This window comes from Macaca mulatta, chromosome 1 (assembly GCF_049350105.2).
Source record: "Macaca mulatta isolate MMU2019108-1 chromosome 1, T2T-MMU8v2.0, whole genome shotgun sequence".
In the NCBI taxonomy this organism is placed as follows: domain Eukaryota; kingdom Metazoa; phylum Chordata; class Mammalia; order Primates; family Cercopithecidae; genus Macaca; species Macaca mulatta.
Genome location: NC_133406.1, coordinates 84,893,360 through 84,909,314, shown reverse-complemented (window position 1 = coordinate 84,909,314; position 15,955 = coordinate 84,893,360). Strand labels below are relative to the sequence as shown.

Genomic DNA, 15,955 nt, shown 5'->3' with positions numbered 1-15,955 from the left:
AGGGAAGTACAGGGTTAGGTTTCTGTGAGCCTCTGATCAACTGATCAGTATATAGTCTTGTTTTATGTGTGCTTCTCTTTAAAGACACTTTATATAATATAGTTGATTCATTAACACTGAACTCACCATTGAACTCACCACCAGCAGCACTGTAACTCGTGCCTGAATGAAGCTTTTCTAGCATATTATTTTCTCCGTAAAGGCACGTCACTGTCCTCTTGTGCTAGGAACACTAGACAGTGCTTCAGCACTATGCTTGGGAGCCTTTTCAAGCAGTGAATCACATACAAAGGGCCCAAAAATGTGAAATGCATGACACCAAAGAGACCCTGTAAAGGACACTTGTTTCTAATATGAGCGCTTAAATGAGAAGGCAGAGCCTCTCCTGTTCAACTTCAGCTGGGAATGTGAGCATAGGACATCTCAAATTTTTCTGTGCTCTGCACGTGTCTACAAATAATCATAAAATTACCATAAGTATTGATTTGGGGTTTACAAATAAATATTAGCTTCTATACAAATTTGCAAATACAGAGTACATGAATAATAATGACTGTTTTCTCAATATTAGACTTTCCATCTTTAATTTAATTAGAATTTTAGAGTAGCAGTGTTCATGGTCTGAATTTTATATCACTAAACAACTATACCAAACTTATCAGTGTTTTAAAATTGAACAGTCAAAAATTTTTTTTGTTAATTTTTTTTGGCATTTTATATTTATAGCCAAGCATACAGATCATAGCTATCTATTTCTTACCAGATGTTTTTTCCTCCTTTAGGAAACGATGCCCCCACCAACACACACTGCATTTTCTGGCCACCATCTGCCATTTGTTGGTTTTACATATACTAGTAGCTGGTAAGTTTGAAAAGTTAACATAGTTTGGGCGAGGTGCAGTGGCTCATGCCTGTAATCCCAGCACTTCGGGAGGTCAAGGCAGGCAGATCATGAAGTCAGGAGATTTGAGACCAGCCTGGCCAATATGATGAAATCCCATCTCTACTAAAAATACAAAAATTAGGTGGGCATGGTGGCGGGTGCCTGTAATCCCAGCTACTCGGGTGACCGAGGCAGGAGAATCGCTTGAACCGGGGAGGTGGAGGTTGCAGTGAGCCGAGACTGCGCCATTGCACTCCAGCCTGGGTAACAGAGTGAGACTCTGTCTCAAAAAAAAAAAAAAAAAAAAAGTTAACATAGTTTGGACAATTTAAAGCAAATTAAATTGAATTGAGGTTGGTAAAAAATGTATGCGAAAACTGTAAATTAAAACTTTTTAAAAAATAGAATGAGCCTACTGCTGGAAATAGAAAGTTAAGCGTTACAAAATTAGAATACATGAAAATCTGAACTCGTTTTGGAGGGGAAAGAATGGAACAGAGAGCTCAGAATCTATTCCTTAGCAATGAAGCAGTAATTAGAAGAGTTTCATGCTGTTGAATATTCTCTAGATGTCAAGCAGGAGAACTTTCAACCCATTAATTCTACCATCTTTTACACTGACCCTCCGTTCACTTATATTCCCTATTTCTCCCTTACCCTGCTTAAATTCCATTGAGAATGATTATAATCACTCCTTGTATGCTGTTTCAGTTTGACTGTCTCTAATTCTGTTATACTTGCTTTGCTAAGTCAACATTAACTCTTAAAATTTTATTCTCTACCTGTACAGTTTCAAATGACTAGAAAAAATAGCTGACTATTCTTACTGGTCTACTTTAAATTCATGATTACCAACCTCAAGTGCCCCTTGTCTGACAAATATACTGTATTACTCTAGTGTATTCACTCTTCTACTCACCTAGATAACTATTTTTTACTTTCTTTTTTTTTTTTTTTTTTTTTTAAGAGATGGGGTTTTATTTTGGGCAGCAGAAGGGCTGGAATGCAGTGGTGCAGTCCTAGCTCACTATAACCTCAAACTCCTGACCGCAAATGATCCTCCTGCCTCAGCCTCCAGAGTAGCTGGGACAATAGGCACAAGCCGCCATGCCCAGCTAATTTTTAAAACGATTTAGAAATGGAGTCCTGCTGTGCTGTCTAGACTGGAGTACAATGGCACAGTCATAGATCATCACTACAGCCTCCTACTCCTCAAGCCATCCTCTGGCCTTAACCTACCCTGTTGCTGGGATTACAGATGTGAGCCATTGCATCTGGCGTATTTCTTTCTACTTGAGTTTGAAACCTCACGTTCAGCTGACTTGTATCCCCTTTCACCGAAAGGATTGAGGCAAACCACAGACAACTCCCACAAGCTCCAGTTACCATATTTACCGCCTACTTACTGTTGGACCCAAATTCTCTGTTCTTTTCATGGATGAACTGTGCAAGCCTCTAGTAAGGCCAGTCTCTTTCATTCCTTCCTGGCTGGTCTAGTACATGTTTTGCTTTTATGTCATGAATTTTTTCTTCTTGTGTCATCTGCATCATCAGATTATTTCTATCAGCTTGCAAATGTCAGTTCCCCATCTTAATACAAAATATAAAATCTGGATTCTACTTCCTTTACCTCTTATCAACCATGTCTCTGCTCTACATTATAGAAAAATTACTTCAACTTTTGACTGTATTTTTGTTTATTTTTCTCATACTGTTGTTTCTTGAATTCATTCCAGTCAGGTATGTGCCACCATCACTTCATGCAAACTGCTTTTATCAATGTCACTGTTGACCAGCATGTTACTAAATCTAATGATCACTTCTCAGTTCTAGTCTTACTTATTTGCTTAGTCTCATCTTATTTGCCACAGCTCCATACTTTTAAAATACCCTCTTCTCCTATCTTCTAGGACACTTGACTGATTTTCTCTCACCTTGCTGGTAATTCCTTCTCAGTCTCCATACCTGAACCCTCCTGACTTCCCTGACTTGTGAATATCAGAGTGTCCTATGGCTCAGTCTTTGGACTTCTCTTTTCCATCTAAACTCTCTAGTGTTCTCCCAAAGATTTGCTGATGAATCGTCAGTGTGCATCTCCAGCTGAGACCTCTCCTCTCGTCTGCTTAAAAATCTGTCTTAACCACCCACTTACTATGTAAATAACTTTCTTTTATTTCTCTGAACCTGTTCAGGTGATCCTTTAAAAGATAATCAGAACATGTCACTCCCCTATTCAGAACCAGTCCACCCATCCCCAACTCCAGTGGCTTCATATCAACTCCAAATCAAACTTCTTACAAGGCCCTACATGACTGCCTTACTTTTATCTTTCTGAGTTTATTTTTCTTTGTTTACTCAACTCCATCCACACAGGCCTCCTTTCTGGCCTGTGAACATGCCAGACATACTCTTGTCTCAGGGCTTTAGTACTTCTGTTTCATCTGCTTGGAACATTCTTTCTTTTGCTATTCCCTTAAGTGGTCCCCTCACCTTTACTTAGCTTTTTTCAAAGTTACTTTAGCAGTGACAGCTTTACTGACTACTTTATCTAAATTTGTATCTCCTCCCCTTCAATACTTTATTTCTCCTTTTCCTGCTTTATGTTTTCTCCTTAGCATTTAACATTTTCTAATGTAATGAATATCTCAATTATTTTGTTTATTTCTGTCTCAGTCACTGGAATATAAGCTCTATATGGGCAAGGATTTTTGTCTGTTTTGTTCACCACCAAATGTCCAGCAGTTGCAGTATTTTTATTTAAATCGTATTGAATTAAAGACAGAAACTTGCTTTTGAATTTCAAATTCTAGTAAAGAGGGCCGTGGTTGGTGCTTTTGACTACTACTGTTTCACCTAGGTGGTCAAATTGTTTTAAACTACCAGTAACCCTTCAGCAAACTTCATTTTATAATTTGTGGGGTTTTTTAAATCAAAATAATTTGGGGGATATTAGGTTTTCATTTTTTCAAATGCTTCTAAAAACAGTTTATGGTAATTTTGCAAAAAAATCTTATAATTATTCCAGCTGGCTAAGCTGCAAGATATTCAAATCTGTGTTTTAAATGAGCAATTTAAAAATGTTTATGCCATGAATGTGGAGTCAGTTAAAAATTTTTTTAAAAATGTTAACATTTTTCTTCAAACTTTTTCTCACAGTATGAACCTACTTTTTTTTGTTTTTTTTTTTTTTTCTTCAGTGTACTTTCTGATCGGAGCTGTTTAAGAGTTACAGCTGGTCCCACCTCACTGGATCTTGATGTTAATGTTCAGAGGACTCTAGACAACAACTTAGCAACTGAAGCTTATGAAAGAAGAATTAAGCGCCTTGAGCAAGAAAAACTTGAACTCAGTAGAAAACTTCAAGGTAAATATATATTCACTTTTTGAATTGTACTCACAGTGTTATGAGGTGTTTATTGTAAGTGGTTGTTTTATCTTTGGAAAAAATCTTTTAAGTGGTGAAAAATCAGTTGTAGAAATTTATGCAGAAAACAGCATAATACCATTTATATAAAATCACACAATTAATAATAAACAACAACAAAATAGCTTTTGTTTCCTGTGGGTACATATTTATGTTTATAAAAATGTGTGGGAATACCTTTGGAGATGGGGAAATGGGACCCTCCTCACTTCGTTATAGCACTTTAATGACTTTTCCTATCTTATTTGCTCAACATTTAAGAGCTCTAGCTCCTTTCACATTGTCATTCTCTGCAGCATTGCTTCTGCCATATTTGGTGATTTTAAAATGCACATACACATAAACTTTTTAAGATTCTGAGTGAGTTTCTTTATTCTTCACCTTCAATGATTGTTTTCTCCATTTCATTTCATCCAGTCCATCCTATGGTAATAAGATATGTCTTAAGATTACCATATCTAAAACTCATTAATCGCGGTTTCCAGCAAATCTTTTATAATTTCCTGCTCATAATTTTCTAGTGCTCTCTCTCTCTGACCCCTTAACTCCAATATTCCTTCACTGCCACCATTACCTACAAGTCTATCACCAATTTAACTCTGCTATTTATACCCTCATTTTTCATTCTCTGGTCAGCCATAATCATACCCTGGCATATACCTTCAAATCTATTGTTCCGCTTTCTCTTTGTCAGATACCTTTGGCAGAACCCCAACCGTGTTTGAATACAACTTTGTGTCTTCAACTATCCAGCTGAAGACAGCTTACCTAAAACACCCACAACATGCTGACTAATAATATTAATTCAGATTCACAGACACTCACCTCAGGTCAGCTCTTCATGCTGCCTAGCAGTCCTACTTTGTTCCCCTAGTCTATTTCCCTATCCTGTGCTGTAAAATCCAGTGATCATTTCTGTCTTCACCTTTTAACCTATCAGCAATATTTGATCCTGTGGACCATTTATTCCTCTTGATAATGCCTTTTTTTTTTTTTTTTTTTTTGGCAGGGGGGGCGCTTCCGGGGCACTTTATCTCCTGGTTTTCTTTTTCCTCATAAACCAGTCCTTCCCAGTCTCCTTTGCTAAGTTTTCCTTAACTCTTTGACCTTTGAATGTTAGAATACTCTCTACTTGAAGCAAGTCTCTAGTTGAATGATGCCTTCAATGAAGGTTTTCCAGACCATCCTATTTATAATTTAATCATATGTATATCCCCAGTACTACTATCTACTTTTTCTGCTTTTTTCTCTAAAATAAAGGATGTCACGTATTATATATTTTACTTACATATTTTGTGAATGAAGGAATGTATTTATGCACAAATAATCAGGAACTTGTAACTCCTAGGAGAGAAATAATCAAAGTTTTACAATCACAGAATTTTACTCTCATAGTTTTAGAGGCCAAGTAGAGAAAAAGGCTGTGTAGACATCAATAGAATGGACTATTTTCTGTTTTTCCATAAGTTGTTAAGATCTCTGCATATGAATTACTTCCCTTTTGTGACTGAAATTTTTCTGTTTGTTTTTTTATGTGGTGACATAGCAAAGTGTGCAAGCATTCTACTTTTAAGTATAAGCCTAATAAATGTTTGTATATGTGTACACTAATGTAACCTTCACCCATATTCATGTGTAGAATATTTCCAGCATAGGGTAAAGTCCTCAGATGCCACTTCCCAGTTTGTAACTTACCACTATGAAATAAACATCATCCTAATTTCTTTCACCATTAATGAATTTTTACCTGTTTTTGAACTTCATATAAATGGTATCATACAGTATATTCTCTTTTGTGTATGGCATGTTTCACTTGTTGTTTTTTAAAATTCACCCATGTTTTGTATATATCAGTAGTTTGCTCTTTTTTTTTTTTGGACTGCTGTTTAGTATTTCATTGTGTATAAGCACTAAAAAATTGCCCAGTCTGTTGTTGGTAAATATTTGGGTTATTTCCAGATGTTGACTACTATGAGTAAAGTTCCTGCAAATGTGCTTATATGTTTATTTTGATGGTCCTATATACTGTTTCTCTCAGATATATACCTGGGAGTAGAATTTCTGGGCCATATAGTAGAGGATTTTCAGCTTTAGAAGATATTTTCAAAGAGTTTTCCAAAGTGATTATACCAATGTATAGTTCTACTAATAATTTATGAGTTCTACTTTCTTCAGCTCCCCACCAGAACTTGATATTGTCAGCGTTTTTAACTTGTAGCCATTCTGGTAGAAGTATAGTGATGTCCTGCCGTGATTTTAATTTGCATTTTCCTGATGGATAATGAGTTTGAATATCTTTTCATATATACTATCCATTTGGATATCTAGTCTTGTGAAGTTCTGGTTCGAGGTTCTTGCCCATTTTTCTGTTAGGTCTTTATATATCTTCTTCTTAGTAATTTGTATGTTACTACTTCACAAACAACGTAGAAACCTTTAGACAACCAGCTCCTTGTATGACTGTTGTTATGTAGTTTACCTTAATCTGTGTTATAAATCTTTTAATACATTTTTACTCAATTGTTGCTTTACGTTTTCTTTACTCATTAATTTTAAGTATCATTTAATTTACCCATTCATTTACCCTTTTGGTGCTTTTTATTTCTCCCTAAATTCCGTGTTTCTATCTGGAATCATTTTTCTTTAGCCTAAAAAACTTCCTTTATTGTTTTCTTGTAATGTAAGTGTGTTGTGACAATTCTTGATAGGGTTTTGTTGATGTGAAAATGTCTTTATTTTTACCTTCATTTTGGAGGAATACTTGTGCTGGATTAGAATTCTAGCTTGGCAGCTTTGTCTTTCAGAGCTCTACATGTATTATTTTATTCTTTTCTATAATAGCTTCCATAATATTTCTTGAGAAGCCAGCTGTTAATCTTAATCTCTTGAATGTAATGTATATGTTTTCCCTTCTGGCTGCTTTCAGGATTATGTCCTTAACTTCAGTTTCAAATAGTTGGACTGTGATTCACGTACGTGTAGCTTTCTTTGTATTAACAGAAAATCCTGGTTGAGATTCACTGAGCTTTTGCAATCTTGTTTGATGTCTTTTATCAGTTTTGCAAAATTCTAAGCCATAGTCTCTGTAGATACTATTTTGCCTCGTGCACTTTCTCCTCTCCTTCTGGGGCTGTAATTGCGTATATGTTAGATGGTATCTCACATTTCCTTTATGCTCTGTTCTGTTCCTTCCATTGTTTCTTTTTGTGTGTGTGCTTCATTAAGATATTTTCTATTGATCTGCCTTCAGGTTCACTAGTTCCGTCTTCTGCTATATCCATTTTGCTGTTAAGTCCATCTGATTAATCTTAATTTCAGATATTGTCTTTTTTAGTTAAAGTTTATTCATTTGATTCTCTCAATTGCAGTTTTCTGTTGAAATTTCCCCATATTTTTGTGTATTTTTTCGCTATTTTCTGTAACATTTTAATAATATTTTGAGGTCTTTATCTGTTAAATTTCAGCAACTGTGAACCTGCCTTTCTGTTTTTTTCTTCCATTTGTCATGCTTTTCTGCTTTTCCAAATGTCTCATGTGAAAGATGTCAGGAATAAAAATAACATAGAGAAGCAAGTTTATATTATTTTTGCCCCAGAGAGGCTTCTCCCTTTTCATTCCATCAAGAATTGAGCTTGGACAAGACTAAATTGCATTTTTTTTGGGGGGGGGAGGGGGGGACGGAGTCTCGCTCTGTTGTCCAGGCTGGAGTGCAGTGATTTGATCTCGGCTCACTGCAACCTCTGCCTCCCCGGTTCAAGTGATTCTCCTGCCTCAGGCTCCTGAGTAGCTGGGACTACAGGTGTGTGCCACCATGCCTGGCTGATTTTTTTGTATTTTTAGTAGAGATGAGGTTTCACCATGTTAGCCAGGATAGTCTCGATCTCCTGACCTCGTGATCTGCCCGCCTCAGCCTCCCTAAGTGCTGGGATTACAGGCATGAGCCACTGTGCCCGCCTTTAAATTGCATTTTTAATTAGATTCAAACCTACCTTTGATTTCAAATGCCCAGAAGCGGGAGCTGGATAGAGCCTAGTTGCGCCTCTTTCTCCTTCACTTCCTAAACTATGGGAGATTTATTCTCCTCTTCAGCTTTCTGCCCTATACCATTTCCAAATTTGGTAAGTGTCTTGATGAAGAGACTGGCCATGTATTTGAAGCAGATTCTCTTCCTCAAGCAGCTCTTCGTCTCTGAAATAATTCTATACTATCAGAGATTTCTGTCTGACTTTTCAAAGCTCCCTAACTTCCCATGAAGCCCCCAAGTACAACAATGAAAATATACCATGGGAATGAAAGCACGATATGCTTACGGACTTTGAGATTTCCAAATTGTTGCATCATCCCCACACATCCTCCAGAAGCTTCAGTGGTTTTTCTTTCCAGCATGTTATCTCTCAATTTAAAGGCCAGGCTTGACCTAAGTACACTCACAGAAATGAATAAGGCTTCCAGGTAAGAAGCAGTTGTAATAGCCTCTTCACTTCAGAATGCCTCACTTCCCTGGCTCACTTTCCCACCTCTGACTGGGAAAGCAAAGAGAACTAAGTAAAGTAAACCAAAGATGTTTTTAAAAATAAGATTTTTTCCAAATTATATACTGAATTTTTACTTTTTACAGCAGGAGAAACAAAGCAGTGACCTGTTGCTTCCTAGTCCATCCCCTTATGACTAAGAATTTCCTGTGTTTTGGTTTTTTTTTTTTTAATGTTTTGAATTCTTTAATTTGTTCTTAGTATTTTTACATGTATAGTATCGTCTACACAGAGCAAAGCAAACAAAAATGTAAGATCATTGCCTTTTGGCATGAATACTTATTTCATAGCAGTGACATAGATTAACATTTAAACTGATTCATTCATTTGTCAGCCATTTATTGAGTATCAAATAGCCAGGAACTGTTCTGCATATGACTAGTAATGTAATAAAAAACAGATAAAGACAAAAATACCTCCCCTTGTTATGTTTCCTTTCTACTTTGAGGAGACAGACAATAAATCACATACAAAGTAGGGTCATCCACTGAGAGTAAGGAAGGTAGAGGAGATAATAGATATTTGACAAGAAAAAGAGAAAATATGAAATGATCAGTATAGAGATGAAGAGAGTAAATGAGCCAGGGAAATAGTTTAGGATAGCCAGATATTTCCATGTTATTTAAGTTTAGTAATTATGAGTTTTAAATGACTGTGTATTTTTTTCAGTCATTTTTAGCTACTTGGGTAAAATCATAGAGTAGGAGGAGAGTAGAAATTAGCCAAGATTGAGGGCCTTCTAGAATAAGTACAATGGAGGAGAGAAGGGTAAAGAAATGGAAGGTATTTGCAAAACAGTGATGGACCAAAGAATCTAACCAGGGTAAGTAAGGAAGTAAAGAGGAAAAAATGGAAAGTGTTGAGAACACACTGATTGGCATTTGTGGTGGGAATGAAGAATTGTTGAAGTGGTCCCTGGAGTAGTAAGCTGTACAGATAAGAGAGATGATTTTGGAGGCCATGACGTTATTGATAATGACAAAGCGTATAGTAGAATTTCTTAATTGGTGAACCACAAGCATTTGGGGTGAGGTAGTTTTTTCACATGAGAGAGAGTTTCACACTCTGAGATATTGAACATTCTGAGTTTCCAGATGTTAAATGCTTGTCGCAGTCTCCTCATGTACTGTGTCAACAACTGACTCCCCTTCTGTCCCCTTCACATGAGGTGATGGTACACCTGCAGTAGAGAACCACTAGTTTAGGATGTGGCCAGTTAATCTGATGGTTATACTGGAGAGAAGTCTATCAGCTAGATTGTTTTGGGCTGCAGATGTGAGAATTCTTAAATAATAAGGATTTATTTTCTCACTTAAGAAGCCAGAAGTAAATGGTTTCAGTGCCAATTTTGGGGTAGCTGCCCTATTAATTTCTTGGCTTTCCTTGATTCCACAATATTGTAGAACTTTCAGATGTAAACTTTGGAAGGTAAGACATCCCTTCATACACCAGATTCACTTCATATACCATCTGACAGACATACCAGGCATTTGACTTATCACATGGTGACGTTCCCTGCTAGGACAAAAAGGAGCTAAATAGATTCATTGGCAGAGTACACCAAGAGTTCTGTCTTCATATCTGCACATATCCAGAGACTCAGAAAGTGGAAAGCTTCATTTAGTTTCATACATCTTTCATTTAATGGGAGATTAAAACCTCTCCCTGAAGCCCCCTAGTGGACTTCTTCTCAAGGTACCATTTAAGTTCTAACTAGGTCACATACCTAATTCTTGACCAACACTTGCAATGTGGAATGGAATTATTATGATTAATTTAAGCCAGCCAGTTTTGACTGGGCCCACCTTGCCTATGCATACTGTAGCCTGATAATTGAATTTGGTTCACAAGGAAGAAAAGATGAGTAGATGCTGGGTAAAAACCAGCAGTATCTGCCGTAGAGGATTTGTGTGCCTCAGAAGTCAGTGTTAGATGGATTATCTATTTTGATGTTAAAGTCACTAAGAATAATAAGAAGAGTAGTAATGGAAAGAAGAGCAGAGAACAACATGTAAAATCCTTGTTTAAAAAAGAGTAAGATAGGGAGGACAAGTGGATAACTACATAAGCAGGAAATGGCCATTTCAGTAGACCTAGGAATTTTGAGGAGAGAGGTGGCAATAATGAGCAAGGATGCCTGCCCCACCTTCATACCTGTAGCAGGGGGGGGTACAGGAGGAAAAGTAACTCCTATTAATGTCCATTTGGTATTTTTTGGTTTTTTGTTTGTTTTTTTGAGACAGAGTTTTTCTCTATCACCCAGGCTGGGTGTGGTGGCATGATCTCAGCTCACTGCAACCTCTGCCTCCCGGGTTCAAGCATTTCTCCTGCCTCAGCCTTCCAAGTAGCTGGTATTACAGGCATGCACCACCATGCCTGGCTAATTTTTATATTTTTAGTAGAGATGGTGTTTCACCATGTAGGCCAGGCTGATCTGCAACTCCTGACCTCAGGTGGTGCACCTGCCTTGGCCTCCCAAAGCACTGGGATTACAGGCATGAGCCACCACACCTGCACCTCTCCCACATTGGGTATTTTTATGTCCCCCCATTTTCTGCCCCCAATTTAGATGTCTTAAAAAAATAAAAACATTGGATGTTCTTTTCAAAATAATAAATACAGAAAGGACCAGTTTTTAGCATGTTTTGAACCCAAAGAGATAGAAATGTATAAGAAATACTTATATGATGCAGAAAATCAAGATCAGATGCACAATGTAGTATATCTTACACCTTTAATTCAAATTAACAAATATTTATTGACCGCCAAACATATAGAGTTTATGGTTTACACACACACGTACATATGCACACACAAAGTAATCAGTAATGATTTGCACTAACTCATAAAGAATTATGGTAAAGGAGAGACTTATTATGTAAGAATCCCTCCATAAATAGCAGAACACCTATTTTAGAACAAAGGGCAATTTCATTTCTGGTGTAAAATGGTAAAAAATATTTTCTTTGTTCCATATCTTTTGATGATATCTGGGAATAAGCCTCAATAGACTTACTGTTCTTTAAAACCTTGTATTTTCTAATTAGAACTGCAAGATAAATTAATATTTTCTATTTAAACTAAATATTTTAGCTACATTGTTGAGCCGTAGTTACCTATAGATGGGCCTCAACTTTCAGACAAAATTTGGAAGGCCAGCACTTCTGCATATGTATATTAACATGCCTAACCCTCCATTTGTAAACCCAATTCAGGTCTTCATATAGCATCTGACTGACATACCAGGCTTTTGAGTTATCACATGGTGATGTTCCTACTAGGAGAAAAAGGAGCTACGTAGTTGATTCACTGGCAGAGTACACCAACAGTATTTAAAACCAAAAATTATTAGAAGGTGGATTATTTCATATATATATATATATATATATATGCAGCGGATTTTTTTTTTTTTTTTTTATAGAGTCTCACTTTGTCTCCCAGGCTGGAGTATAGTGCCATGATCATGACTCACTACCACCTCAACCTTCCAGGCTCAAGCAGTTCTCCCATCTGAGCCTCCTGAGTAGCGGGACTTCAGGCATGTGCCACTATGCCCTGCCAATTTTTGTATCTTTTGTAGAGAAAGGGTCTCACTCTGTTGCCCAGGCTGGTCTTATACTCCTGGACTCAAGTGATCCTCCCACTTTGGCCTCCCGGAGTGCTGGGATTACAGGCATGAACTACCATGCCTGGCCTGATTTTTTATGACCTAATTTTTACGTATTCACATGCTTTTTATCAGTGAGTAGATGTTTTGTTCTATAAATTGTGTAAGAATTTCTCTGCAAACAATATAATGTTATTAGTGTTAAGAATTTGGAGTATGGTGATATTTTTATAATTCTTTTTTTTAAAGAGTCAACACAGACTGTCCAAGCTCTGCAGTATTCAACTGTTGATGGTCCGCTAACAGCAAGCAAAGATTTAGAAATAAAAAACTTAAAAGAAGAAATTGAAAAACTAAGGAAACAAGTAACAGGTAAATATCTGTGATTCACTGCTAATTCAATTTAGGAAATGTTTAAACAATGGTTTATTCACACAAAAAACATCTATTGAGAACCTGTCTGTGTTATGTGATGTGAGTTGCATGGTAGTCAGGGAAGGGCAAATAAGAATGGGTTCTGCTCTCAAGGAGTTCACATTTTGGTCTGGGAAACAGATAAACAGTTATTGCAATACGTATGAAAAGGCTATCAGGAAAAATAAATGGAGATACGTGGAGAGTACATAGAGGATCACCTAACCCAGACTTATGTGAATAAGGATGGCTTTTTTGGAAGGCCTGTTCATTTTGGAATTTGTCTGGCAAAGCATATTTGTGAGGAGAGGAAAAGGTGAGTAAGGTGTGAGGAAGGACACTAGAGACAAGCAGAGTGCATGTATACAGGCATCAGGAAAATTTATTTTATTTGTTATGCAATTATTTTTTCTTTGTATTACTAAGATTAAAATTAAATTTGACAAGTGTTTGTATACCTATTATTCATTTATTGCATTTACTCAATAAATATATATTTAGCACCTACTATGTAGCAGGTGTTTTTTTAGGCTCTTGGGATTCAACTTAAGCAAAACAACTTTAAACAAAAAATCTTTGCTTTGGCCTGGGTAAAGGACAGAAAACAGAAACCAGTAAATATATAACTTTGTAAATGATACAATATGTTAGAAGGTAATAAGTGCTTTAAAAATAAAAATAGAATAAGGAGAATTAGATGTGCAAAATGAGGAGTTTTATCATTTTAAGTATAGTGCTCCAGGGGTAGGCCTAACTGAGAAGGTGACATGTTAGCAAAAATTTAAAGAAGGCAAGGGGGTTAGCCATACAGTTATCTGCAAAATATATGTTCTAAGCAGAAAGACTAGCTGGCGCAAAGACTCTAAAATCAAATGTGCCCCAGGTGTTCAAGTAAAACAGAGTACTGCATGGCTGGAGCAGAATGAGCAAGCAGGGAGAATGGAAGGAAGTGAGAACTAAAGGGGTGAAATGGGCTTGTTGCCTGATCAGTAGAGCCTTACTGATTGTCGTAAGGTCTTTGGTTTTTACTCAGAATGAAATGGCAGTTTTTTGCAGGGTTTAGAGGCATTACATGATCTGAATAAGTAGAGGGATAGGAAGAGAGAGCAGAAGGTACTGTTTTAACGAGAATGGTCAGGCCTCTCCAGAAAGGCAGTTTTAGGCAAAAATAAGTAAAAGAGAAGAAATAATCTAATGTAGCATCTTTTATAAAAGTGACTATTTAAAATGCCATATTAGCACTTTGTTTATTTTAAATATATGGAGATCTTAATTTTGAGCATAATTTGTGAATGCTATTTTGTGTTTTTAAGAGGCTGTCCTCCTAAGAAATATCTATATATCTAATCTCTGTTACTTTTATCTTTCCAAAAGTAAGTTATTATAGATTGGGAACGTGATAAGTGAATCATGGACTTTGGTACCAACAGTAACATTAAGAGTGTCATTGAATGTCTACATTAGAGTTGTATGACACTAAAAAAGCAGTAGAACAGAAGACCAGCTAGAATGGTCGGTGATTTGTCTTCAGAGAGGCAATAGGAATTTGGAAAACTTATTCATAAGCCTGTCTCTTCTCTTTTTAATAGTAGAATGTGGCTTTGAATGGCAGTAGCTTTTGAAAGCTTGCTAATTAATTTTAAAACTGCCTTGAAATAGATGATATTGATGTAAAATATTCAAATCAATAATCTAGTTGTTATGTCATTCACCAAAATAGTTGTGAGCTTCTTTGTTAGCTCTGTGTAAGAGCTAAATTTTTAAATCTTAAAACATTTTGCTGTCATTCACAGTAATGTTCTGGCACTATCCAAAGGAAACCTGTGTTGATGTCTAACCCATTATATATAGAATCATGATAAGTAATTTCATTTTCTGAGCAATTCCAAATAGTATTGTATTTTTAATTTTATTGTTCATGTGTTTATTGCTAATATATAGAAATATAGTTGATTTTTACATGTTTATTTTGTATTCTACAGTGTTGCTACACTCCCTTATTAGTTCTAATAGGGTTTTAAAAAATAGTTTATTTGGGATTTTTAATTCTGACGATCATGTCATCTGCAGGTGGGAACAGTTTTATTTCTCCCTTTCTGATCTATATGCTTTTTGGTTCCTTTTCTTGCCTTATTGCAAGAACTTGCAGCACTATGTTATGCTAAAGAAGAATGATGAGAAGAACATTCTAGCTTCTCAATCTTGGGGGAAAGCATTAGTTTCTTTCTGTTTTTGTATTTATAAGGGCTTTTAAAATCATTAATGGGTGCTGAATTTTGTCAGATGCTTTTTCTGCATCAATTGATATGAACATATGATTTTCAAAAAATAACCTGTTAATATGGCGAATTACATTGGTTGATTTTAAAGTGTTGAACCAGCCATACATCCCTCTTGTAAACAGTGGTCATGGTGTACAATTATTTTTATATGTTGCTGAATTCCATTCCTAATATATTTTTAAGGATTTTTGCATCTATATACATGAAGGATATTAGTCTTTAGTGTTCTTTTTTTTCTTCTTCTTCTTTTTCCTTTCTTTCTTTCTTGTACTGGCTGTTTCTCTGTCAACATAGCTGGTGGCTACTGTCACCAGCAGCCACCAGAGGCCTGAACAAAAGAGCACTAGCAGGGGATCCACCTGCATGCATCCTTTCTGAAGCAGCCTTGCAGTCAGGAGTCAGATTGCTGGTACAGCGTCAATGACAACCTCAATGTGAACATTTAAGAGTTTTTAGTACTTACAGACATTGTGGCACATGGCACACCTGGAGGCCACACACCTGGAGGTCAGGGAGTGCAGGGAGACAGAGAGCCTTGAGCAGGAGAGCATGGCAATTAGCAGTATATATTAGGGAATAGGATGTAGATCACTTTAAGTTTGGAAGCCAGTGCTTGAATGGTCCCTTTAGAGGAGGTGGCTGGAAGGCAGGATCCCAGTCTGCTAGGTGGGAGAGATGTCTCCAGCTTGAGCCCCTTGGGTGTGGTGTAGAATTTAAAACTGCATCAAGAGTGACTAAACCCTGCCTCTGAAACAAGAAAGCTAAACCTGCATTCAAAATGGATGCTGAGGCAGCATAAAATTATTATAAAAT

The 15,955-nt window shown here is 36.6% G+C and overlaps 1 protein-coding gene across 11 annotated transcripts in view; it reads left to right on the top strand.

Moving 5' to 3' along the window:
• Positions 1-15,955, top strand: part of CDC42BPA (CDC42 binding protein kinase alpha) — a 328,744-nt gene that overhangs the window by 172,676 nt on the left and 140,113 nt on the right. For all 11 annotated transcript variants that reach the window (XM_028826295.2, XM_077938812.1, XM_077938809.1 and 8 more), the window contains exons 9-11: positions 783-862; positions 4,081-4,247; positions 12,696-12,818. In XM_028826295.2, the coding sequence (XP_028682128.1) occupies positions 783-862; positions 4,081-4,247; positions 12,696-12,818 (370 nt within the window). The remainder of the gene's footprint in view (positions 1-782; positions 863-4,080; positions 4,248-12,695; positions 12,819-15,955) is intronic.